At 34.1% G+C, this 25,868-nt stretch overlaps 1 protein-coding gene across 1 annotated transcript in view; it reads right to left on the bottom strand.

Moving 5' to 3' along the window:
- Positions 1-25,868, bottom strand: part of LOC145676120 (uncharacterized) — a 52,051-nt gene that overhangs the window by 4,343 nt on the left and 21,840 nt on the right. The window contains exons 2-4 of the mRNA XM_081747024.1: positions 11,288-11,623; positions 10,662-10,812; positions 8,307-8,428 (exon numbers count right to left, since the gene is read on the bottom strand). Coding sequence (XP_081603150.1) covers positions 8,307-8,428; positions 10,662-10,812; positions 11,288-11,623 — 609 coding nt within the window. The remainder of the gene's footprint in view (positions 1-8,306; positions 8,429-10,661; positions 10,813-11,287; positions 11,624-25,868) is intronic.

Genomic DNA, 25,868 nt, shown 5'->3' with positions numbered 1-25,868 from the left:
AACACGAGTAGTACTTGCACAATTGATCAAACGTATCGACACCACCTTTAGTTTCATTGTAAAATTCGATAACTTCTGGCTTCCCTGTCACTTCAGTAACATCTGTTGTGTAGTGCAAAGTTGAAGCTACTAACACTATCTTGCCTTTCTTGGGTGAGAAAGACACTAATTGTTCTTTCTTATGTGAGTCGTACAGAAACATTGTGGTGTTAGGTGGTCTCCCTTTAGTTTGAACTGCTTCTGCAGGGATATCTGGTTTGTTCCGTCGCAGTGTTCCCATCATTGTTATTCCCCGGTCCAACATTTCTTCTAGAAGCGGGAAGGAAGTAAACCTGTGTATGTTTGTTTTCCTACATATGGTATTCCTGATACCAGATATTTTGAATGTGCATCGCACATGAATACAAGCTTTAGTCCATACTTCTCTGGTTTATTGGGAATAAACATTCTGAACTTGCAGCGGCCTCTAAAATCTAGAAGCTGTTCATCAATCGTGCATTCTAGGGAAGGCTTGTAATATTCCTTACAATGTTAAAAAAATATTTCACGAAGCTCGAATGTTTCTGAAAGAATCATCAGATTTCCTAGTTTGTCTAGTTTCCTTATCATCGAAGCGTAGACAGTTTGAAATGAACTTAAGTCGTTTGACATTCATTATTGCTGGATACACTGCACTGTCTAATGCACCCCACAAAAACTCTGTGGACATGTGATTGTCTTTTCGGGCTCCACTAATGTAGAGTAAACCTATGTAAGCCTCTAAATCTTCCAGAGTTATGTCACCTGTATACCTCTGTTCGGAGGAGTAGTTTGATCTTTGAACAGACATTTCTTTGTTGGTGTAACGAACAATGTCTTTTAGTACGTCCGCATCGAAAAATAAACGCCAGCATTGCTCAACACTTTACACTTTTCTAGCTTCACCCTGTGGTCCAGAAAGTCCTGTCCATGTCACATTTCTAGCCGGAGTTTTGTTCTTTCTTGGGATGGTTTGTTGACCAAACATGTCCGTTTTTTCCTTTGAGTATAGATTTTTTCGGAATTAAAATATTTCCGTCTTTGCACTCAAACCAAGATTGTACATTTATGGAAGAACTGCTTCGTTTCGCATGTTTGCTGTGAACTGGCTTCTTTGAGATTACACTTCTTGCTTCAGCACTATGTTCTCCCTCAGAATCACTATCTGGCACAAAGTCACTTTCGGTATCACCTATTGAATCAGTAATGTCATTTCCCACATCATCAAATTCATAATTGTCTTCTTCATCACTTTCTTCGGCATCAGACGCATACATAATATATTGTTCCACCTCCATAGCAGTCATATGTTTACCATCAACAAGCACACGTTTCATTTTCAAGGATAGATTTGTCTGAACGAGTCGAAATAAAATGTTTGTGAACAAATAACTCACAGAAAAAAGTCACGTGAAAGAAAACATGGGTGAAAATTCACCCAACAATTACGTACACAGCGTAAACAGGAAGCAAAATCAATAGGTTTGCACCAAGTTCATAAAGCTACTACCAAGGGAGAAACATAGCGGGAAGAACAAAGGTCAACGCAGTGTTACCAGTCTGCAGAAAAAAAAATAACTTTTATCTGGGTGAATTTTCACCCATGTTTCCTTTTAGGGGTTAACAGGTAGGTTAGAAGCGGAGGTAAGGGACTTACGCACATGTAAGTATAAGCAGTTAATATGCGTGTAAGTTTTCCCCAATTAGGCGTATCTTAAAAATAACTTCACCATTGTATTCCTGATTAAATTGCAGCCCGAAAGTATGAATCATATTACCCTATTCCTATTTAACCCTTCGATTACCAAGACTGGGTCAATTTGACCTAGATGATTTTTTATAAACAAATGTTATAGCTGTAGTGAGTTAATATTGTAGGTATTCCTCCATTAACAACCATTTTCACTTTCGAAAACCATTTCAGTAGAATTCATGTATAAAATAAACACAAAATACCCAAAAATATGGCAGAAATTGTAGTTGGGTCAATTTGAGCCAGCCTTGGTACTCCGAGGAATGACACACACAAACAACATATTTTGTTATTATTGTTATTATTATTATTATTATTATTATTATTATTATTATTATTATTATTATTATTATTATTATTATTATTATTATTATTATCATTATTATTATTATTATTATTATTATTATTATGCAGATTGAAACGGCATCTTTTCCTTTTATCTGTAACAATAACTTCCCAGTTTTACCGAGCATTGATTGGGGTGAAAATAATATAAAGTTTTATTTTAGCAAACTTTTTTCTCCCACTCTTTTCCCCCACACTTATCGCTGCACATTTCTTTATCAGCAATTGCTACATTATTGTTCAGTTCCCTACAATATCAGACTTTATTTTTAGCAAGCCATGTGATTTTTTACCCCTCAAAGTGTGCAATCTACCACAAGTTTGTATGCAAATGACACTGTACCAGCGAACCGCTCCGCACGGGCTGTCAGGTGTAAGTTAATCAAAATACCATGTGCGAGAGGCATTATTCCTTAAAAAAGAAAGCGTATTTTTATGCATACGTTTCTAATGTTACAATACTACAATTCAGGTATTGTTTGAGAGTGTCACAGATCGCCACTGTCAGTTTATACAGCGTATATAATTTCATGTAATATAAAGAACGATCAGGTACATTGCTGTTTTAATGACGTTGGAAATGGCAGATTTCAAGATGGCTACCGTCAAGAAAATACCTACCATACGACTTCCCTCTAGGCCTTATATGTATCTACGTTGTTGTTCTTTCATTAACACTCAGTTTACAAAGGGTAGTGAGGGACTTCTGCAGTAATCTATAATAACGCCATCACAATTTTTAAAAATTATAAAAAAATAGAAAAAATGTACCATGGCAAAAATTTCTGCCATCACAAATAATACATACATGTCCACTATCAGCCAAAAAAAGTCATTGAAATCGAAACCAAACAATTGGAAGATGTTCCTTTTTAGTTGAGTGCGCAATTAGACAACAATTAACTCAATTCGCCATGTAATTAGAAATTTATATGCTAATCTAATTTTATATTTTATACAATATTTCTGGAGCAAAGAATTTCGTAAACAATTACCCATGTAATACTGGAAAAATTAATTGATATAGGTAACATTCTTATCGTTACTATTACGAATATAGAAATTTACCACATACGGAAGAGAAAATTTGCGTTCCAAGCTTTATTTAAAATTTCCATATCTATTTGGCCTTTTCGTAAACAATTGTCCGATATTTAGTTTTAAAACATTTAGTAATTTGCTATTGAAAAAGGGTAAGGAATTTTTACATATAATAAAGTATAAATGCTGCTGGGACGGAAAGTTTGATATATTATTAATATTTTAACAGTAAGAGTTGTGAAGAAGAAGAAGAAGTAAAAATGAACAAGTCCACAATTGCAAGGAAACTTTGACGTTTGTTTCTTAATCAGTCACATCTTTTACACATGCTACGGTGTCCCTTATGTACTAAACACGTTACGTTCCCAGTGAGAACAAGTCAAGGTTTATACGCTGACGTCATTTTGTAGACATGTTGCTGGTATATCACCAGTGAATGTAGCGGTAAAGGCTCTAGGACCGAACAAAATTGAATATTTTTCATTTTATTATACATCATAATTATCAATATTGCAAATGTTAAAAGAAATCTTTAATTAACTCATTGGAAATCGAACCCAGATACCGAATGTTGTTAAGCCGACCCCTAAGACAGTGCTTTAATAAATACGTTTACCTAGAGGAAGAGAGGGTTAATGTGCGGTCTACTCAGCAAATTTTACTGTAGGCAAAGGTTCGTAAATTTTTACGATTCTAAAGTTGTAATAATGACGGAATGCTCTGATTTTACTCAGGATAAATACTAAATTCTGATGTTGAAACAATAGTCAATATAATTTAAATTTAAATTAAAAATAAAAAGACGTACAAACACTCAAGAACTGAACGAAAGTTTTCACTGCAAATAAGATATTAGGCGGTGTAATCCAATATTCGCGACGCGGTGTATTTAAAAGGGACACCTCCTGGCTGAGGATATTATTTAGCACATGCTTTTGACACACTTGTTTAAATTTTAGTAATAACAATATCAATATAATAATCTAAGATGTGTTTAAAAAATATTGGCTACATGCGTTAATGAACATCGTTACTTCCACGAAACTGGCTAAATCTGTCTTATAATTGAGCCAAACTCTTCACTAATTATTTGCTTCATGACTTTAAATAAATTTTTGACACAGCTTTTATTACTACTTGATATCAATCTTGTGACACATCCAGTAAGAATAACTACGGAATCTTAGTGTATCTTATATTCGAGACCAAAAATGTATATCAACGAAGGAATTAAATGATCACTGGAAGCATGAAATTCTTGTTATTATTTATTCACGGTTCTTTTGACTTGGTAAATTATTTAGAAGAATTATGCTTATTGTCCTATATGGTTACAAAACAAGGTTGCCTATTGTGACGTAAGGAAGAAAATTGACAGAATTTGAAAATAAAATGCTAACGTCAATTGTCGGTACCTGGATGAGATGGCAATGTCGAATGGAGAACTTTCATATTATTAATCTCATATTTTATACCATGTACCCAATATTAAAGAAAATAATGCTATTTTGTTTCACTCGAAGTCCCTACTAATTTAAAGAATAGATTGTGATCTATAACTTTGCTTCGAAGAGCAACAAACAATCATCAGCAATCTATAGAGTAGTGCGCCCGAAACTAGATGGGGGTGGGACCTAATACCCATGGCTGTAAATTCTATATAATTCACATACATCTCCTTGGCCCTTTCTTGTCTGACCCCTTCAGCGATCGTGGTTGCACTTGCACTATTACATGTTATCAAATAATAATAATACATTTACACACACACACACACACACACACACACATATATATATATATATATATATATATATATATATGTATATATATATTATAGTTTCCTGGGGCTCTCCAGGAGACTAATTATAAAAAATATATATAATTTAACCCTGCAACGGTCGGGCAGAAAAATGTTTCATAAACGATCGGACTCGGTCGGAGAGCCCCAGGAAACTATAATTGCGTAATTAATTTGTAAAGGATCTTTTTCTAGACAAAAACCTATCTTTATGTAATTATAAGTAAATCTGGAGCAGAAAAGGAGCATATCAACTCAAAACTGGTGTTTTTGCTTAATTTTTAAAAGTGTTTGTAATTGTATGAATTACAATTATATGTGCTTTTATAGAAAATTATATAAAAAAGGAATATTTGCATAAATATTGTTATAGATAAGTAATATTGTAAAGGACACTTATAAATTTATCTACCATAACCTAAGGCACCACCTATGTTGAAATGTACTGAATGTCAGGGGGTAAAGATTTTTAGTTTTCATAGCATTCATCACACAATATTTTCTCATGACTAAAACATACCCGTGCTTCACAAACTGTGCAGTAGCATTTAGTTTGGCTATTTTCCTCTCTTTCCTGTCTCCGGAGATGCTGGTTTGTCCACCTGCATGTCAGAAAATCTTGCTACAAGGAGCCGAGTTTAACGTGAGAGATTTAAATGCGTTGCGCGCTGCACCATGTAGGGCCTTGGCAGATGTTTCCCGAACTTCATGAGATAATCCCGTCTTGCCACTTTTATTTGATTTGCCCTGAGAGTGAGATAGCCATTCAGTGCGGCAATGTTTATAAATGTGAAAACAGACACAGTAGCCAACGCTTGGTTCCTGTTGTGCCTCCGAATTCACCACACATATCATCAACAACGTCTACACCATCCTTGCTTTTGTTGTAATATGTTATTATGCTAAATCACTTCCTCTCATCGCTAACTAAGTCAATTCCTTCATCAATGTGCAGCTATCATGGTTTAAAAAAAATCAAAATCAGGATCTGCATCGGAGTCATCCAGTTCACTATCATCATCACATAAAATTCTATGAATTTCACTCAAAAAAACTGTTTCACGTTCCTTTATGTTCTAAAGTTTCTCAAAATATCAATTGAAATAATGTTCGTATATACACACTTAAAAGTGTCGAATAGGTAGGCACGATAAAAACAGTAAACTTAAGATATTTGACAATAGCAAAAAAAAATGTTACTTGAACGGCCAGGCTGGGTCTGGCAGACCCACACGATGTTCAGAGGTCTACTAAAAGCAACCTAACAATAAATCAAACTGGTTTGTGACACCAGCGTCTTTTATTGGATGTTTCAGGAAGGTATACGAAGTTACACCTCAAACCGCTACGGTTAAGCAAGAAATTTTATATAAAATTTAACTACATGTGTCTCACATACTTAGCCCGACCATTCTAGAGTTAACCACAGTTACTACTCAAAAGTTAAATTGGTATTTACAGCTTTATCTCGTTTATTTTAGTGAATTTCTTACAATACTCGTAATATTTGTAACGAATGCACTTTATTTATATATGATGATTCCTCTCTCCTTGATCGTTCTTTAAACGACCCAAATGCAAACATGATATACATCGCTTACTTTTGTTTAAGAGTAAGTAAAGTAACAGTCCTTTAGAGGTTCGCTTTGTGACAAGTAAGTAGTTATTTTTGTGTGTTTCCACATGGACATTAACAGTGGTTATCCATAATGGTGGACATAATCCTTACTAAACCTAATAATTTATATAATAGTAATGAAAGAAACATTGGTGAAACAATTATCGTAACATATTTAATTCGCCAAAGCAGTAAGTACCTTGAACATCAAAAATTGCAATATCATTATTTCTACACAGGAATTTAGTTTGTATCTGAAGCACTGCTAATAACTCTTCCTAATGTAGTAATATACATTAGACGAACTTGTTTAATGTTTAAAGATTCTCTGTATTAGGGTAAGACGATTGGTTGCTGGTGGAATGAAACTTTTGTAGATGTTTGAGTGCTTGTGCACCTGTTAGATTGAGATACGTAGAATTTGAAAAGAGATGAATTAGGTAATGGGTATTATCTAATTTTCATTGATGAAATATATATTTTAGAAATAAAGTAAACGTAACGCTCACTAGCGTAAACCACAATACCAATTACCGCTACTTAGTTGAGAAATTCTTCTCATTTCCAATGGTAAATTTATTTTCATTTTACCTTTTTCTTTAAGAAGCATTTTTATCTTTTCCAATAGCACAACAACGATCAATAAGAGATGGAAACAAGTGAACATACATGAGTTAGATAGCTCCTAAGAAATCTGTATAGCAAATACATAATTCATATTAGTTTGAGAAATAAATGTAACATGTTAAGCAAAGATTTTGGAATTGTAATATGAAATTTCTAAAATGCTATTGTGTCTCACAAGTAAACCTTACGTTTGGGTGAATCGAGTTGCTGACTGAGGCACATATGAGAAAGTAGTACTAAATGTGGTCAGTATTTCAGTGAAGTTGTAGGTGCGAAGATCCAGAGGTTTAGGAGATACAGCTACCAGAACATCACATGGAAATGCAGAATAGTCTACATACAATTGGAGGTAAAAGCTCTGTAAGACCTCTTGTAACGACAAAAGGTGAATAACAAATATATGGGTACATATTAGGACTAGGGGAAAGTCATATAGTAAGGGTATACCTGACGGCGGCCATCTTGAAATCCGCCATTTTAAATTAAGGTTAAGTTTTTAAAATAGGAATAGGGTCATGTGATATATGATTTAAGGCGCAAATTTAATCAGAAGAACAATGGTGACGTTAATTTTGATTTACGCGCAACTGGTAAAAAGTTACAGAGAAATTAAATATTGTTGCAGCATATGTATTAGTCCTTTACCCCACCTTGTAAATTTTGTGTTAATGATAATAATTAAATAAACAGCAGGTGGATAAATATTAGGTCTATGGTAAGACTTGCCTTGATGGTGGCCATGTTCAAATCCGCCATTTTGAATCAGACAAAAGTTTTAAACAAAACGCCTAACAGTGACACCTTATTAATAGCAAATTTTGCCATAAATCCAACGGTATAACCATTTTTGCTTTATCATTAACCAGCACAAAATTAAATTGGAATAGAGTAATGCAATAGATGACTTGGGCTAGAAGTTAATCAGAAATACAATGGTGGCGTAATAAATGCTGGAAAACATTAACTTTGTGTAATGAAAAAGAGGTATGCTGCAAATATATAGTTTACAAGTTTATTTTGTTAAGAACTAATAAAATTTGAAGTACTATCATTCAACATTTATGGTGCAAGAGTTAAGTGTATTAATTATAAATTTGCTTTACCTGATAGAACTATTAAAGGCACTATTATAAGCAGAACACATCCCTACTTCTGTGAAGTGAACTGAGTCAAATCTCCGCATCTTTCCGTGAACTATTGCGTACCTTTGTTTGTTCTGACGAGTCTGTAAAATGTGTTATTGGCACATTATTAAGAAAGTGAAAAACAAATTTAATTTCTTTTTATATATATGACATTAAGTGAAACCTTATTTACTGTGCTCTCACAAGCTCATTCGTATGAGGAAAATGTCATATTTACTATTTGCGATAGCCACAGAAATAGCTTGGTACGCAACAAAGATAGAGATACCTTTGAGAGCTGTCATTCGAAAAGAAGACATAACCTGTAGCTATATGTCGTAAGATGAAAAGGATTGTTGTTTCGCAGTATGGAACAAATGATTTTAGAAATATTTTAGAAACAGACAATCTTCTATATTATGAAATGTTTAAAGAAAGCTAATACTAAATTCATAGAGCAACCTTTGTAGTTTTATATATAAAACAAATAGTAAAATTTTAATACTTAGCTAATATGTTACTTCAATTTATGACGTCATATACTTAAATTGCTTTAAGTAAAATACAAAAAGATAATTGATATGAAAATTCAGTTACTTCATAGACATTATAGAACATAAACATTAGAAACATCTGAAAATTTAATACAATAACGTAAATACAACACCACTAAGCCACTTCCATTAATATTCGCAGGTTATGACTATTGTGAGACAATCCATAAAGCACGGAAGTTCAGATGAAAATAGAGAAATTTAATGTTTAATTATACAATTTTTAATATTTACTAAACAAACAGAACACAAAAGAGTTGCAACAGTAGGCAAAGATAAAAAGTAAATAAATGTAGAATGAAATTCATACTATAATCGTTTGTAGTAAACTATAGTGGTAAAAGAAATTATGAGTCGGAAACGTTCCTAAATGCGGAACATGCTTGTATAAATGTCAGTGTGGTTAATAAGATTTTATTATAAGAACTGTTGATCACGTATCTCAGCGTTCAGAAACAAATATTACGATACCAAGTAAAACTAGTTAAGAAAACTTTTAAACCGTTTAAAAGGCTTTATTTTTAACTGAAATGTAAGAGATATATAAGTCGTATGATATGCTAATCAAATTTAGTAAGGGTGTGCGTGACAAGATCGTAAAATTGTTGTCCTGAGTTTATATAATACAAATACTTGTAATAACTAAGATATTGCTTGGAAACGACAATGATAAATTTCTCGAAAAATCGAACACTGGAAAATTTGAGTACAATCGGATTGTCCTCTTTTTTTTATTATTTGATACTACCTTTAACATTTCGAATGTGGAGAGAATAGTGCTTACAAGGAGAAATTAGAAGCATCAGAAGAATATTTCAAGATAGCAAGATTAAGAGAAAATTTATTCAACTGCCTAATTAAATGTAACGGTTGAAAATTGTAGAAACATGTAAGTATACAAATATTGAGATCATTAATATTGAAAACAATTGTGACTACGTTACCTTAAAGTTCCTGGTGTGAATTCAACTAAGTATAAGGTTGGAATGGAATAAGCGAGAATAGGAAGAACAGTTAATGTGAACGAGCAAGTGAGTGAAAGGTGTCAGAGATGGATTTTTTGATTTGAGTCTTGGTTAGACACATGTTACGTACGTCTTTGATAAAAGGAGAAAATCTCTCGGAAAAAGTCAAGAATTTCTCAAATGCAACCATATATTTTTAAATATAGAAGTACCTATAAACCGTATTTCACTTTTGGTTCATACAAGTGAAACATACAGCTCTACCAGGAGCAATACCAAAAGGATTGCGGACATCCAAATAAGTAAAAATGTTCCTATAAACATGGGTCCAAAGGGGCTTCCTTTCCGAGACACAAGGTGTTCAAATGTTGAATATCTCCAATAGCTCAGTACGGGAAAGTGAATGGAAATTTTTATCATTATACGAATAATACAATCAAGCGGAATTATGCCTGTGCAAATAGATTTACACTAACATAGAGAAAAACTAATAAACATTTGGAGTTGTTCTGTTGCCAGTGTTGCCAACCTGGTACAAAGTGTTATCTTTTCAAATAGCACTAGACGTCCACATTTTATCATATGATTGCTGACATCAAAACGTTCCTAAACATGGGATACTGTCTTCCGAACTTTATGTGTGGTATAAACGAACGCTTCATTCTCTATGTTAGTGTAAATGTATTTGGACAGCCATAATTCCAATTTCTGTTTGTTTCTTAAGGACATTTTTGAACTTAACCATAGTTTTCATCAACTATATTTATACTTGGCATAAACGATATATTATAATGTAGTTATAAATATAATCATACCTGATTATACAATTCACTAAGAGGAAATGGAAAATCTTTGTAATTCTCAAACTTTGTTAAGTTATAGATATTGCTTCCGTTAAGATTTGCAACGTTCTTTAAAATTCGGAAATAATGCTTCCTCATTGTCTTTGGTTCTCTCGCAAATTTTCTGCAAAAAATAACAATAACAATGCATAGTAACAATAAATCTATATGTATGTGAAAATATTTGTAAAACGTTTTCGAAATATATTTATATATATGGTTATATTCATACATTTTTGTCAAGTGCAGTTATGGAATGTTAACGTCTTGCATATTTTCGTATCAAATTATTATATGTTGCGAAAGTTAATCGAAACCTACATCATATGAATAAGTATATTATATTATAACCTATATCCTTATTCGAAAGCTCTTCCTTGTTTATTACGTATGGATTTAGTTTTATATAAGGCCAATATCGTGCACTTGGAAATCTAAATTTTGGTACATTTTCTTTGCTCTCGGTCCAGTGAAGCAACTTAGCTTGATGTTGTTTCGCTGATACTATTCAATTTCGTATTGGTAGTTTTTGTTTAATCACTACGATATATTCCTTATGGTTTCAAATAACTAGAATTTCAAAAATGTGTTTTACTTACCTTCTAAAATACTTTATAAAATCCTCATCAGCTGCAGCATCTATCGGGCACATAAACACAGCTAGCGAACGGAAGTAGCTAAAAGTCGTGCGATCCATCATTTTGCTGTAGGTGAAAGTTGGATGCTCCTGGAATCTGTTCCAACTGCCCATAACCACACAGGTAGCAAAAATCAATACTAATATCAACAAAATCAGTAATAAGATCCTCCAAAATATTATTTCACCCTTTGCAATTAAATACTTAACACCGTGGAATGATGTTTGTTTAAAGTATTCCCATAAATGCAATATCATTTTACTTTTATTACTCCTTATATTTCGATGACAAAGTAATCTGTAAGAGATAAAATTAAGAATCAATTTAATCTAAGTTAGCAAAGAACCGAAAAATACCTAATTTATAATATATACATGAATAGGTCGTAAGAAACCTGATTTTCCCTTTCAATATGGAGTCCATATAAAGCATCAACTTTCTATACTTAAAACTTAGACACACTCAGAAATATACGTTTCTTTTAAACAAAGTCACAAACACGATATTACGGTGGAGCGAAATCAATGCGCGCTGCCCATTATGGGAATATGTTGTCGTTAATCATTGAGTTGCGTGAGATATTTATGGAATTCAGCTTCGCTGCAACTTCAGTTGCTTTCCTCGGAAACAGGTAAGCATTCCCCTTTTGCATATACGATGCTATCAGAACATACCTATCAACAAGGAAATGATTTCTCTGTTCGTGTTAATAAAATTTGAAACTCATTGCTTTCCGTTTTATACGCACATTTCCGTGCAATAATTAGTGGCAACCAATTAATACTTATATTCATAAACTTATTTTTGTTTTAAAAGCCAGATTTAAAGTCTTTTGAACTACTACTAAAAACAGTGAATTTGTTACGAAAGTTACATAAATATGTAATTAATATTTTCAGTTTGTTATATTGCAAATCCACTTTATATAATTGAATACAAACACTCTACTATGCGATTTACAATTCATAAATAAAATCCTTAACTTGGTTTGTTTTATTAATTTCCTAAATTGTTATGAATAACATTTTTTTATTCAGAGATCATTCAACAAGGGAATGATTAGTATATTATTAGATCCCTCAGAAAATATCAATACATTTTGTTTAATATTGATAAAAATTTAATATTGTTTCTATTACATCAGAATAAATTGTCTACTATAGTTATTATAATATATTACTTACTCGTATTACTTTTTCAAATTTTAAATATGCCTTGGTTGTCTGTACACGGAATTTGCTTCTTGGTTAAAGTCCATTGAACAGAAAATGCATTTGGAAATCTCATTAAACGCAATGCACGTAATATATTAGTTTCCAGTAACTATGTAGCACTAATATTTAATGTTATAAAATGTTTCATTTCAGTATCATTTTACTTAGATTATAGTATTATTTATTCGATTTCTTTTCCAGTAGATTTAAATTTTGTGCTGCATGCTAGAATTTACAATATTTGTAAAAATAAATACGTGGCTTTATGAGAAAGTAATATGTCACAAGTCATTGACAATGCCGTTCTGTGGCAAGAGCTACCCTTGTGAAAATTACTGGATATTAGATTGTTTGTCTTTAAAATAATTTCGGGAGGATTTCGAGGTCGAGAAACATTTAAAAAGAAACATTTATTTAATTTGCAGTTCCTGTACAAGTTTCGAATTTAGAGTTTCATCTTGTGATTTTGATGAACGTTGCAACAAGTGACTGTGTTGACCCAAGATTGGAGTGGTAAAACTAAAATTTATAGCTATAAGATATATCGCTTAAAAATCAATATGATTAGTAACCTACAAAATTTGATGTTGAAATTTATGTGATGAAGGCAATAAAAGATAGTAAAATTTACAAAAAAAAAAATATGTTTCTCTTAAGGCACTTTTACAGTACGTAAGAAAACAACTATTAATCGCCAGACGATTAACACGATTTGGTATCATTTTTTTTATTACCTGCTTCAAAAAAAGTGAAATCAGATGTCTGCTTTTATTTCTTTCTGAGGACAGTCTTCTGTTTAACTCTCCCCATCAAACGAATAGGAATGAAAATAGCACAAAGACTAGTGTGAATGAAACTGAAACAGCTGTTGAAGAGATAAAATATAATTTTGAGACACACATAGAAGAATGTACCAATATAAATAGGAATACGAATTATTGAACATTCTAGCCTTGGTCACAAGGAATGATAAACTAGTTTAGTTTGCAAAAATATTATCCAGCTACCCGAAAATATTTTACCAAAATCCCACATTAACACTGTTATATTAGAGTTATATTTTGAATAGCTAAATTTTAAAAATAAATTATCTTTAACTTAATCGATCGATTTATTGTGATTCTATTACGACTAATGGTTAGGAGCTTTCAAGTAAAAGATTAGCAAGTTGTTTATATTTTCAATGTGTCTCATTGGAACAAAAATCCCATGACATCACTTTTACGTATAAATTATGTCTTTGTCTTTCGAATTATGAAATCTTCATGCATGTCTCGGTGCGAATTAGGTTTCCTGAAGAAGCAATTATCATGATGTTAGTAGTTGCAAACCTTTGCTTTTCTGCTTTTGCCACTATAAGAAGTGTAAACGAATTATTTTTGTAATATTAGAATTCACTTTCAACGATTCTTAATTGTAATGATGATACTTGATACAATAACAAGTCTTAGTGACAAAGTTAAAGAGATGAAAGTAATTAACCGAGAATCGTCCTAGAGATTTTATTTATTGCTAGTCGCGTGCTGTTCGACATAGGTCTATTGCTTACTGGCGAACAAAATAGTTGCACAACTATCTTTTCGCTGTCGCCTACAGTCAGCAACTTCACGGCGATAAAACATCTTTGTTGCCACAATCTCGCTCACTTGTGACAACAACAGAAAAGTCGATGGGCAATTGGTATCACAATTTGGCGGGATTTGACACAGTACGTTGGACTTGTGTTATTGTTTGTGCGCTGACTTTAAGAAGGAAGAAAAGAAGAAATATAAATACTGGGTACATCCTATACATACAGTGAGAGATTCCCGAAGGAAAACGTTTACACGCAATTATCCCTCGAAGTTCGTTGCAGAATGAATGTTGTATCTAGTAGCACCAGCTATAACAAAGGTAAACACAAACTCCATGCTAGCAGTAATACCTGAAGAACGGCTAATAGTGACATTAAGGTGTACATGTACTATGTGTGTATTAGATTGATTTACATGGAAAATTATCGTTGATAATAATCAGACCGCCTAATGACATTGGCCCGTTCAGTTGTACTGCGATATCGGATTCAAAATCTAATAGGGTTCGGTGGCAAAGCCTCCATCTCTGATGCATAGGGTATCTGGTTCGATTACAGATCGCGCTATGAGGGGTTTGTGCTGGACAAGCACCGTGTGGTTGGGTTTTCCCAATTTCCTCCCACTATCTTTATCCTACCATTTCATTCATTCTCATCATCACCGTCTCCTTTAGCCTTTCCGGTCTAAGTGGAACATAAAACTCCAAGGTTTCATTTCATTTTCATTTTAAAATGCAATAGAGTCTTGTTTAAATATCTGTGTTATTTTTCTTGGCTGGAAAGATCATTCCAATTTCTTACAATAGTGAAACACATTTCCTCCAACATTTTTTCTTTCAATTAATATCTTAATATTCTTCCAAACGTTGTTTAAATAACACTGGGTGTTTTTCTGTTTCCTTAATATTGCATTGTGTTCATCACTAATTAAAGACATAATGTATTAGCTTCCATTCTGAATACTTCTTTTCATATGCTACACACGGAACGAACTGTTATGTGAAAAACCTTTTAGAAAATATTTATTTTTTATCTCTCTGTTTGGAGGTATCTGGGCAACTTTTCTGTAGCCGCAGTGAGCGCGCCCCCAAAAGACTCAATGCATTTTTAGATGTTACTCAACTGTTCCGTCGCCGAGCTGTTGCCCTGCTGTCGCCCTGCTTGGAGACACCTCGGCAACTTCTCTGTCGCCGCCGCCTCAGTGAGCAGATTCCCATAACACTCACCAATATAACCAGAGCAACAATATAGTTGCCCGAAAAAGTGTTACCAGTGAGCGGTAGGCCATACTTAAATACAAACTATACACCACTTTTTGACGGTAAAACCAGCTAGATATTCTTAATTTGTATCAGAACACTTGTTTCTTATTTGCTATATAAATGTAAAGTGGATTTCAAACTGCATAGTCCCAACTAACTGTCACACAGAAGTACCTTATTTCTTGCTATATATTCCAAATAACTTTAACAATATTGGACAAAGAGGAATGCAACTGTTTACGACTAGCAAAACAATTATATATGTGTCACGTTTAAAGTGATTTCATCATTGATATTAAAAATTCCCTACGTATTACGTGTTACAACTAGTTGCTTATTATTTTGACACGCAAATCTATTTCATGTCTAGAACTGTTAGTTGTTGAGCAAAAATATAAATTGATGTATGCCATGCGCGCATAATCAATCTTAGCGTTGTGAAGCTGAACATGTTATTACGCTTTTTCGAAAGATTCATTTTGAAAGGTGATTTAGATGAAATTACTATTAGGTTGTTATTTCTCTACAAAAACACGTTTGTAATCCACGCGCATTTCTGACAACATATATATCAAAGAAGAGTTTTGACTATATACGTTGTAAAAAATGTATGTGCAAACGTATGTTTTTGACAATAAAAAAATATATGCAGATGTTCAACCAAAGGGGGCAAAAGCAAAACGATTTTTAGAAATAAAGCATTTTCTTGATTTAAACTGAAGGAACAATATGCAAAAGTTCAATATACCATGTGCATATCTGTCTACCTTGAGATTCAATTACCTCTCCCTTCACTTCCATAAGAAAGTTTATACAGTTTATATAAATTCAATGGAAGTTCAACTTCCATTGCTTGTTTTCTTTGTTTGTGCGATTCATACAATACACAAGTCTAGGATCTAACCCAAGGTGAGAAATTTGTGGCTTCTCATATTGTCTAAAAATACAATTTCCCTACTAATCTTCAAAATAAAATTTTTGCATAATTAGATGTACCATTTTTATAACATCTTGCATTTATATTTAGCCCAGCGTGCTTTACTCTCTAATGCTTTAGCCTTTGGTGTGGGAAGTCCTTCATTCGAGTCCTCCATCTACTATACCTCTAGTCTTTCAAAAGTTTCAAGGTTCCTTTACCTCACACTGTAAATGCATTCAGAACTTCAAGTCGTTTCGGGCATTACTCAATGTCACTCAAATAATTTCATTTTTTATGTGCTGTTCTGGTCTGATATGGAACCATCCTCGAGGACGAGGTTAAAAAACTGAGAAATTGAAAAAAACTAGTAACACCTTAACAAACATACAATATATACGTGTTTACGGTTAGAACGATTAGAGTATATATATATTGTATATATGTGGGTGGCTCGATTTGTACCGCTTTTACACAGGGCAATTCCACCAAACTGTTATGTGCATTCTTTGCGCGTAGCGCCGTTGTTTATCAGCGCCTAAATATTAGGGTGTATCGGAAAACGTTTTTTCTTTTTTTCAAAATCGTGTTACCCTTAGTTGGCCAAGTGTGGTTTATAAAACACAGAAAAATTCAAATTGATACGTAAATTTTTTGAGGTGCCGCCATCGGCTTGAAATTTTTAAAAAATGAGCAAATCATAGAATTTTTAAGACACTAAATGAAATATAACTTTACACTATGTTCCACTTTCGTAGTAATAATTGTTCTCCAGATACTCCCAATATAATGTTAAAAAATTCAAGACTCTGCTTCAATTTTCTGAGTTCCCAGTATTCTTCTGAAATGTGGCGGGAAAAGTCAGTGATCTTGTGTATTGACGTATTTCTGTACAAATATTAGAAAAAATATTTAAACATGTTAGTGCTTTTTCTGTCAAGTATCAGACACAATGGATTCCAAAATCAATAAAATGAAATGCATTCAAGTTTTCATACATTTGGAAAACGTATAATATTTTAAAAGTTGCAGAAAACTCGCTGAGATACAACATCGTAGTTCCTACAGCACTTAGCTCATTTCCACATAAATTTATTACATTGGAAATACATAGAACTCAGCACTATGAGGTGGCTGTAGTTCGAGTTTCGCCCACTACCACTCCTGGACTTATCTTTAATTTTGTTGTTGCAGATTATATTATTAGTTCTCAAATTTGGTCTAATATGTACGTTCAGTTGCTAATTTTTAATTTGCATTCTGATTTTTTAGTGAACTGTGGTATCCACTCCAGAACTCTTGAAGTTTCCAAAATAACCCCAGGGTGAACAACTGCACCCCACACAGAACTAGTCTCTTCTCTCACTAATTTTTTCATGCGCTATATTGATTGAGTGGCAAGGAAAACACGTTGCTTATTCACTCTCAACTGTGGCAACTTTTATGTTATGTTGCAGCTTATCTTCGCTTAGGTGTTGTGGTAGTAGTGGCCCCGTGAAGACACGCTCAGACCAGTCTATCATATCAACGTAGGTTTTGACCTCAGGAACTTTGAAACTCTCACACTTACAGATAATGATAATGTTCTTCTTTTCAAAATTCTTATCCAACCGAGCCTTCTTATGTTCGCATCTATGTCCAATGTAATTGCCCGAAGTAAATTCTAAGGAACACTAAGCCATGCATTTCATATTATCACTAGATCTATTATTGATTTAGTATTTGAATACATAGATCTAGAAAATAACATAAGTTTCCTTAAATGTTTAGCTCCTCGTCTGCATGATGCTTCACATTTAATATAGAACCATACAGAAGCATAAACATTCAGGATAATAAATATTATGTAAGAAACCATAATCTATAACGTTATCCTTATATATCTTTTAATCAACCCTCGTATACGGAACAGGAGTTCTTATAATCAGTGCGCACCGAGACAAAATTTTTGGAATTGGAGCTGCGAAGCTTCTCGCTCATAAGTCTTTCTATGTGTGTGTGTGGTTGCTCGCCCATTTCTCTCTTTATATGGCATAACATGGATGAAGAATTCAATTCAGCTTAATATCCTTCTCCCCACCTTCGAAAGCTGAATTGCGAGGCTAAAAGGCAGAAGCTGACTGTATGCAACAATGTGCATATTTTGTACTAATTACGGATTATTAATATTATCATTTGTTTAAATGTGGTTAATATGCTTTCAATAATCTAATAAGTACTCAATCATCTCTTATTAGTGAAGCAGTTACCTAAAAACTAAATGTTATGTGGGAACTATCTTTCATTCCAATAATGTACTCATGAGCGTGCATTGTTCAAGAGGAGAATAGCAAGGACTGGGCGCGGAGAGTAGAACATCAACCACGAGAGAGAATAGAGTACATTACTCTCCACTCCAGTTTTATTCATTTAATAAATCTTCTAAAATGAATCTGAATGCAACTCTTCGTTACTAATCCTGCAACTAAGATAACAGTTTAAGAAGAAGTTTTTAATGTTAAAGTGCTTCAAAGTTTTAATTATCTATCAATTCTAAACAATGACGTAATGAAGTAACCTGTGTCAGCTAAGAGTCAAAATACCTTAACAAACAGTGCTTAAATTTCTCGTTTCTAGTGAACAGTGTTTATGCCTACGTCTTCGATGATTCGACTTCCGTTACTGTAAATATGTGCGCGGATATATCGGTGTTCGGTCATCAGCGTAATACAGGGCCACATTACTATATTTGAAAAGTATTTTAGTGTTTGTATAATCTGAAGTGCTAAAAGAAAAACTTGAAATATACGTATTTAATATATATTTCGTGTGTGTGAATTGATACGCAAGTGACGTAAAGGTGTACATGCTGCACAATGATATTTTGTGTTAGAGGATAAGTATTGTTCATTTATTTGTTTCGTTATGTTTACAGTTTCAGCAGTGCAACAGGGTGGTATTATCTTTCACAGAATGTATGGAGTAAGAATATGTATATCGCAATCAAGATTCCCCGAACTTCTGACCGTGAACTGTGTAACCTCACACTGATTCAGCTGAGGAAACAGGGAATAATCACGAACACAGTATATACCAAAAGTCCATGGTTCGAATTCCGAATTTCTCCAGTTTTGTTCTCAGTTGATTAAGGTTTACTTGGGGTAGGTATCATTTAGTCCAAGAGTCTGTTTTCTTTCATGAATCAATACAAGGACGTTCAGGGATCAAACCCAATACCATTAAAACTGTTTACACAAACAGTAACCCACAGGGAACGAATCCAAATACCCTCATAAATTGGCTTATCCCGAACAGGGACATACGATAATAGAACCCTGATATTCTCGTTTGAACTCTTTTGACGGATTTTCCGTTCGGATGTAAATGCGCAAAATTCCACTAGCAGTTCTCACCCAGCTCGCCTGATGTAGATTTCCTTGGTCCTCCTTTAAAGTTTGTCCACCTTGTTTTAAATGTTCATTTCCACGTTCTTTGATTCTTTTATACCGCTCCATAAGCCGTTTTGATTTACTTTTGTCTATTCCTCCTATAGTCACTTTCCCTTTTGTTCTTTGGTCAAGAAGAAATGACACTTCTAACTTTGGAATTCGTCTTTCCTTTTCACATTTACAGTGAATCAGTGGATCAGCACATTTACACCAAGCAATATCAAATAAGGTTCCTCTGGCAAATTCGTGAAATTGTACTATTTTAGCATCACAGGTAGGGTTGGATTTTTCACTGATTTTAGGAGCTGCCGAACTTTCTGTTGATATTGAAGAATTAAGGCAAAAATGCGTTGTCGACTTAAAGTAGCTTTTCCACATATCGATGACTTCTTCTGAACTTCATTTTTTTAAGAAGCGACTATGTAAGTAATGTCCTAGGCTGGCGGATCTTTTCTAGAACCGGAATTGTTCTTTGTTTCCCTTTTCCCACAGGGGTTGTTTCAGCAGTTCTATTGTAGGCAGTTGAACACAACTAAACTCCTCTGGAAACCCAATAAGATCGTGAATAATGTTTTTTGTGTCCTCTGACCGTAATGGAGTCTTATTCTTCAATTCCATGTTGATACAAGCAAAAGAATTGCTCACTCACAAACATACGTGGAGAAAGCCAAGAGGATTAGAGACAAAAGGATAAAGTAAGAAAAGAGTATCACGATTCAACGTTACCAAACTTGCAAAAGCACAACACTCAAATGTGATAATTCACCTCAACCTGATTGTTAGATTTGAGCCTGACAAATCAATTTCTTTCGCCAATTGAGTTGCAGGGAAGGCAAATGCCACAAACAAACATTATAAATTTATCGATTTTCCCCCAATGTCAAAGCGGTGTGGGCACCTCATAAACAATGGCTAACGATTTTTAATTTCTTTTCTCATTATATTTGAACTATTTGGAAAACAATTTCTTCTAAGTGTAATACTCTATAATGCAATAAATATTGCACTAATTGTTTCAAAAATCTAGGATTTCATCATTTTCTTTTCGAATTTCAAGCAAATGGCGGCATCTCAAAAAACTGATATATCGAAATTTTTTATGTTATATTAAACACATTAGGTCAAATATGGCCACTAAGGGTAACACGATTTCGAAAACAACGATTTTTTTTCGATACACCCTACTAAATATCAAACTATTACGTATCATGTTACGACATAATATGAAGTCATTATTAGGAACCCCACACGACATGGTTACAAAGATTTTCGGGTTAGGAGTTCCTTCCTATATGATTTTGATACTTTTATTGGATGTTTCTGTATGGAGGGATCTTCTTTGTGTATTCCTTCCAGCTGACAGGTCCAAATAAAAATTCTTAGGACCTTCAAGTAAGAACAACTTCATTACCTAGCTGGTTTGAAATGGTTCTGGAATAGTGTGTACCCTAAATGAAGAAACATCTTGGGGATGGTAAGCATCAGAAATGGCTCCCAAGGTTAGCAGACCAGACATCGTAACATATTCTCCTTTTTAATTAATTAAAAAGCGAAAGTATCTAAAGTTGCCGTCTAAATAGCTTAAATCATTATTATGCTAGGAATGGAATGGTTGCTTCGTTAGTATTGTGACTTGAAAGGGTTAAAGATATGTTTTACGAAAGTTATGATGGGATGGTAAGATCTTTTCTGCTATTAACGACAGATTACATGCCTCCAACGCTGATTTACGTTAACCCTTTGCTTGTTTCAGTACAATATTGTTTTCTACCATAGCAGCAGGCATACAATGTTGTGCTTTAAGAGCTTCCACAGCTGAAGACAATTACTTTCAGACTATATAGGTCTTCAAATAAATAATTCTTAAATATTAGACTAAACGTATTGTCTGAAGAGAGACTTTACAGCAGGTTAGAGCTTTTATCAGTCCTTTTGTCGAAAAAGGTGAAGAGTGATTCTTAAACAAACTGTTTTTTTTCTCGTTTCCAGAAACCAATATTGAGTAACTAGTACAGTATATATTTCCTTGGGTGTTTACAAGGATTTTTCTTTCTTTTGGAAGAACACAAATAAGCGAAAGAGCGTACATAACAGTTATGTTCACATATTGTTGAATAATGATCGTGATCAGTATAGTCGTAAACAGAAAGAGGGAATGTAAATTACTATATTATACTAAGTTACATCAACATAGTCATATAAACAACCAATGTCAAATTAAGTTATTCACTCTCTAATGATTAATACCTAACTAGAAATTTTGTATGTAACTACGTATACAATTCTTCATTACACTGAGTAAAATTAATATAATTATACGAAGGAGGATCACATTACAGAAGAACATTAGTTCAAGTGACTGTTACAAAGTTACAGTTTGTCTCTATTTAATTTTATTTGTCTATTTGTGTATTGCGTACACACAGCATCACCTTCCGCTGATGAAGAGCAAGTTTTGCACTTGAAGTCATGGAGCCATTTGACGATAGACAATGATACGAGCGTTTTTTGTTATCGTACATTACCGACTTTACATCACACGTCAAAATGCGGTCCAAAATTGGACAGTTGTTGTTCCTAGTCAACAAGGAAGAGCAAATGTTCACTCGTTGGAGACGGGTCGCAGCAGTCAGCACGTGAGGAACCCAGTTCGACCAGCGTTAGCGGAACTCATTTTCCGCGATTTTCCAAGCTCATGCAAGTGGACACGAATGGTTTCATTGCTTACCCCAAATCTTTGAGCAAGTTCTTGACATGTTTGGCTTGAATTCTCTTCAATTGCTGCCTTGAGTTGATCCACAGCGTGAGATTTTGGTCTGCCCGATCGAGGTTTGTCTTCAAGTGTCTCATCACCGGTCGGAAAGGTCTGAAACCACTTTTGAACTGTCCGTTCACTAATTTTATTTTCTTCAAACGCTGCACATATTTTTCTTGCTACTTCCGCACCATTTGTGCCCAACTTGAATTCATACAGTAAACAAGGTTTGATTACTGCGTCCGACACAGACATGGTTCACTGGGAATACTGATCTCGAACTGTCGAATGCGACCTCTTATCTAAGTTAGCTGACGTGCCAATGACGCTGCTTTCAGAAACTGTCACCTACAGGTACCCCAGGCCCCAGAAATGAATACTAGCCCATGAAAAATAGCGGCAGTTGTAAAAACCGCACGAACTTTCTTGATTCTGTGGTAGTTTGTCTGATTAGATGGCACTTGCACGTAGAGGATGAGATTCTGTCATTGGACAGCAACCATTTGCTCGTAGGACACTCGGCCTCTTGATAGACATTTTGCCCTATTTACTGCATTCACGTGGTTTCCATAACATAATGACTGAATCAAATGCAGAAAAGTGTGTTTTAGCTTGGGAACATTTTAATATAGCGGAGGTCTCTGGTTTAGATAGCCCGTGACGTCGGTTGATCAATTAAGAATAGGGGCATAAGTTGGTCACTCTTTAAGAGTCTAAACAATTAATAATGAAATTGTCATGGAATGCAACCTGCACCACAGAGACATATAACATTTTATCTTAAACCTGTACGTTAACCCATACGAGAAGACTGTCGGAAGAACTAACACTGATAAATAAATTTTGCGTCTCGTCTCTACGGATGAGAAAGAAGATAGAACTGTTTTGTAGTATCTTCCCTCCAAAAGGTATTTTAGTGTATCTAGGGTACCCCGATCCATGTAGAATTTTATCGTAATATTGGAGAATAAATACACCCGGTACTCGAGTTTAACATTGTCTATGAAATATGTATCATTTTTATAATAATTTTTTGTTAACAAACGATTTGAGTGAATTTACAATTTTACTTCAATATACTACGTAACCAATAACTAGTGATTACTATCGTTATTTTGATGTTTTAATATGACAATTAGTTCTCAGCACTGAGGTACAACAATGGGATAAAAGTTAGGTAGTTTAAACTATCATAAGAAAGGAAGTTATACTTGACATTATCTTTGATCAGTGCAGAATAATCTGTTAATTTTTGCAATTATTTCATGTTACGTACTCAATTAGATTATGGATATATTATGCTGATTTATACAGGTAAGATCTAGATACAACAAAATTATCATGACGTAAGCACTGTTTCATTGTTTGAAGTTTGGTAAAAATGGAGACTTAAGTGGATTCCTGGAACAAATAGGTCGTTCAAGCTGAACACACATCAAGGAATTGGAGTCAATTAACTTCACTTCCATGCCTACAATTGTGAACTGTAAACAATGCTAATATATTTTTCTAGTGGATTTGTTTATCCATAACAAGTGTGCCAACCAAACAACGTTAATGATAAAGATCTAGGTAACGTACTCTTGTTAATGTGTTTACCACATAAGAGAAAGTGAGAAGGAGAGGAGGGTATATGGTCGTTCTCCAAAACATAATAGGCTTTTATTTCTTTATTGTTTCATAGTGGCATGTGTTGAATATCTGAAGAATCACCGATTCTGCTATTACAATGAGAATTGAGGATAGTTACTGCGGTCAACTTTGGCCCACTGTCATGTTTTAAAAACGCATGACAATACAGACATTGTTGCGGAAACGTCCTTAGAGCCTAATCTAGCACCTCTATTTGGAAACTTTTAGGGGGACATCGAGTAATGACCGAACACAATGGATATAACAATTAGGATTAGATAATCCGCAGGTGAGCTCATAAGTTAGCAAAATGGTCAGTGTAATATAGTGCCGTCTCAGACACTCAACGGGTATGATGGTGAAGGGTATGACAAACCAGGCCCGTGCTGGCCCACCGGGACATCGGGACGTGTCCCGGTGCGCCCTCCGAAGCATCACAGTATAAATAAAGGTATGATCTGTCAGGAAAGTAAATGTACACCTATTTTTCGAGTCTGGCATTCCTGCGCTCCATCCGTGGAGAGTATGAGAATTAAATCAATCAAATGTTTACTGAGGGGCAAAAAGAAAAGCTTAATCTGAATAAGACATTGCAGAGGGGCACAAGCTGTGAATACGAATAGTGCATAATGTAAATAAAGGACGACACCGAAAGAGAAAGCCAGAAACAGCTGTTAAACTTACAAAAAAAGAGTAAAAATTGTCGAAGTGGGAACATAAAACACAAATACAACAAATACTCCGACAACTAAATGATCACCATGCCATGATCTTGGTGTAGTGGTTAAGGTGCTGGCTTACAAATGCAAAGGTCGCCAGTTCGAATCTTAAGCGAGGACATTTTAAAAATTTTTGTTAATAATACATACAACTCATGAGAGATGGTAAAAGAGGTCGTATTTAGTTTTTCGTAGCAATTATTATTGGTAATGTTTAGTACTGATAATACTTTTTGTCTTTGCGTATTGCTTTTATTCTTTTCTTCATTTCGAAAGAGAAGAATATCCGAACAGATTCCACCAAAATTCCTCATATTTTGAATGTAAACGCCATTTGCAATTAGTGAAGAATAAAAATTGAACGTTCCGATGTAGCTGCAAAAAGTAAAAAGAAAAATATGGAAGTGGACCATACTCATGGTTATTAAAAATACAATTTCTACATGCCTTACACCTCCCGACCACGTTTCTACGTTAGCAAGTAAGAGGTTTGTGTTTAGGTTAGGTTGGTCAATACGTTTTGCAAAGGGGCCCGGTTTAGCTCTGACGCACCACAGGTGCGAGAAGGGAGAAAAACACTTTTTCTCTCTCCCTCTGTGTGTCTATTTATCTATCTATTTGTATATATATATAACGCTATTTGTGAATTCCATAACCACCCTAATTTTCAGCGGATTGAGACGAAACTTGGCACAAACATTAATTGTTGAAATATCTTGATGAGTTCGTTAACCAGAATAATCAGATGAAAATGTTCAAAATGGTGGCCCTTTAAACTCTTAAAAAGTTCCAAGGGAACCAAATTTCGCCCATAAATAGGTATTCAGAAAGTTATTTCCTCTTTTACTGAAATATTTGTATGCAGAAACTTATTGAAATATTGTACTCGATTAATCGCCTAAAGAAGGTTCACGCCCTTTCGCTACGGTCAGTTTTTTTTTTTTTTTTTTTTTTTTTTGCAGGAGGGGGTTATTTTCCTATCGGAACAAGATGATTGTTAGTGATGACATTGAAAGTGAAGTAACTTGTGAAACGTGTTATTT

Source organism: Thermobia domestica, chromosome 18 (genome assembly GCF_964235325.1).
Source record: "Thermobia domestica chromosome 18, izTheDome1.hap1.1, whole genome shotgun sequence".
Lineage (NCBI taxonomy): Eukaryota > Metazoa > Arthropoda > Insecta > Zygentoma > Lepismatidae > Thermobia > Thermobia domestica.
This window is presented reverse-complemented; position numbering and strand designations above follow the sequence as displayed.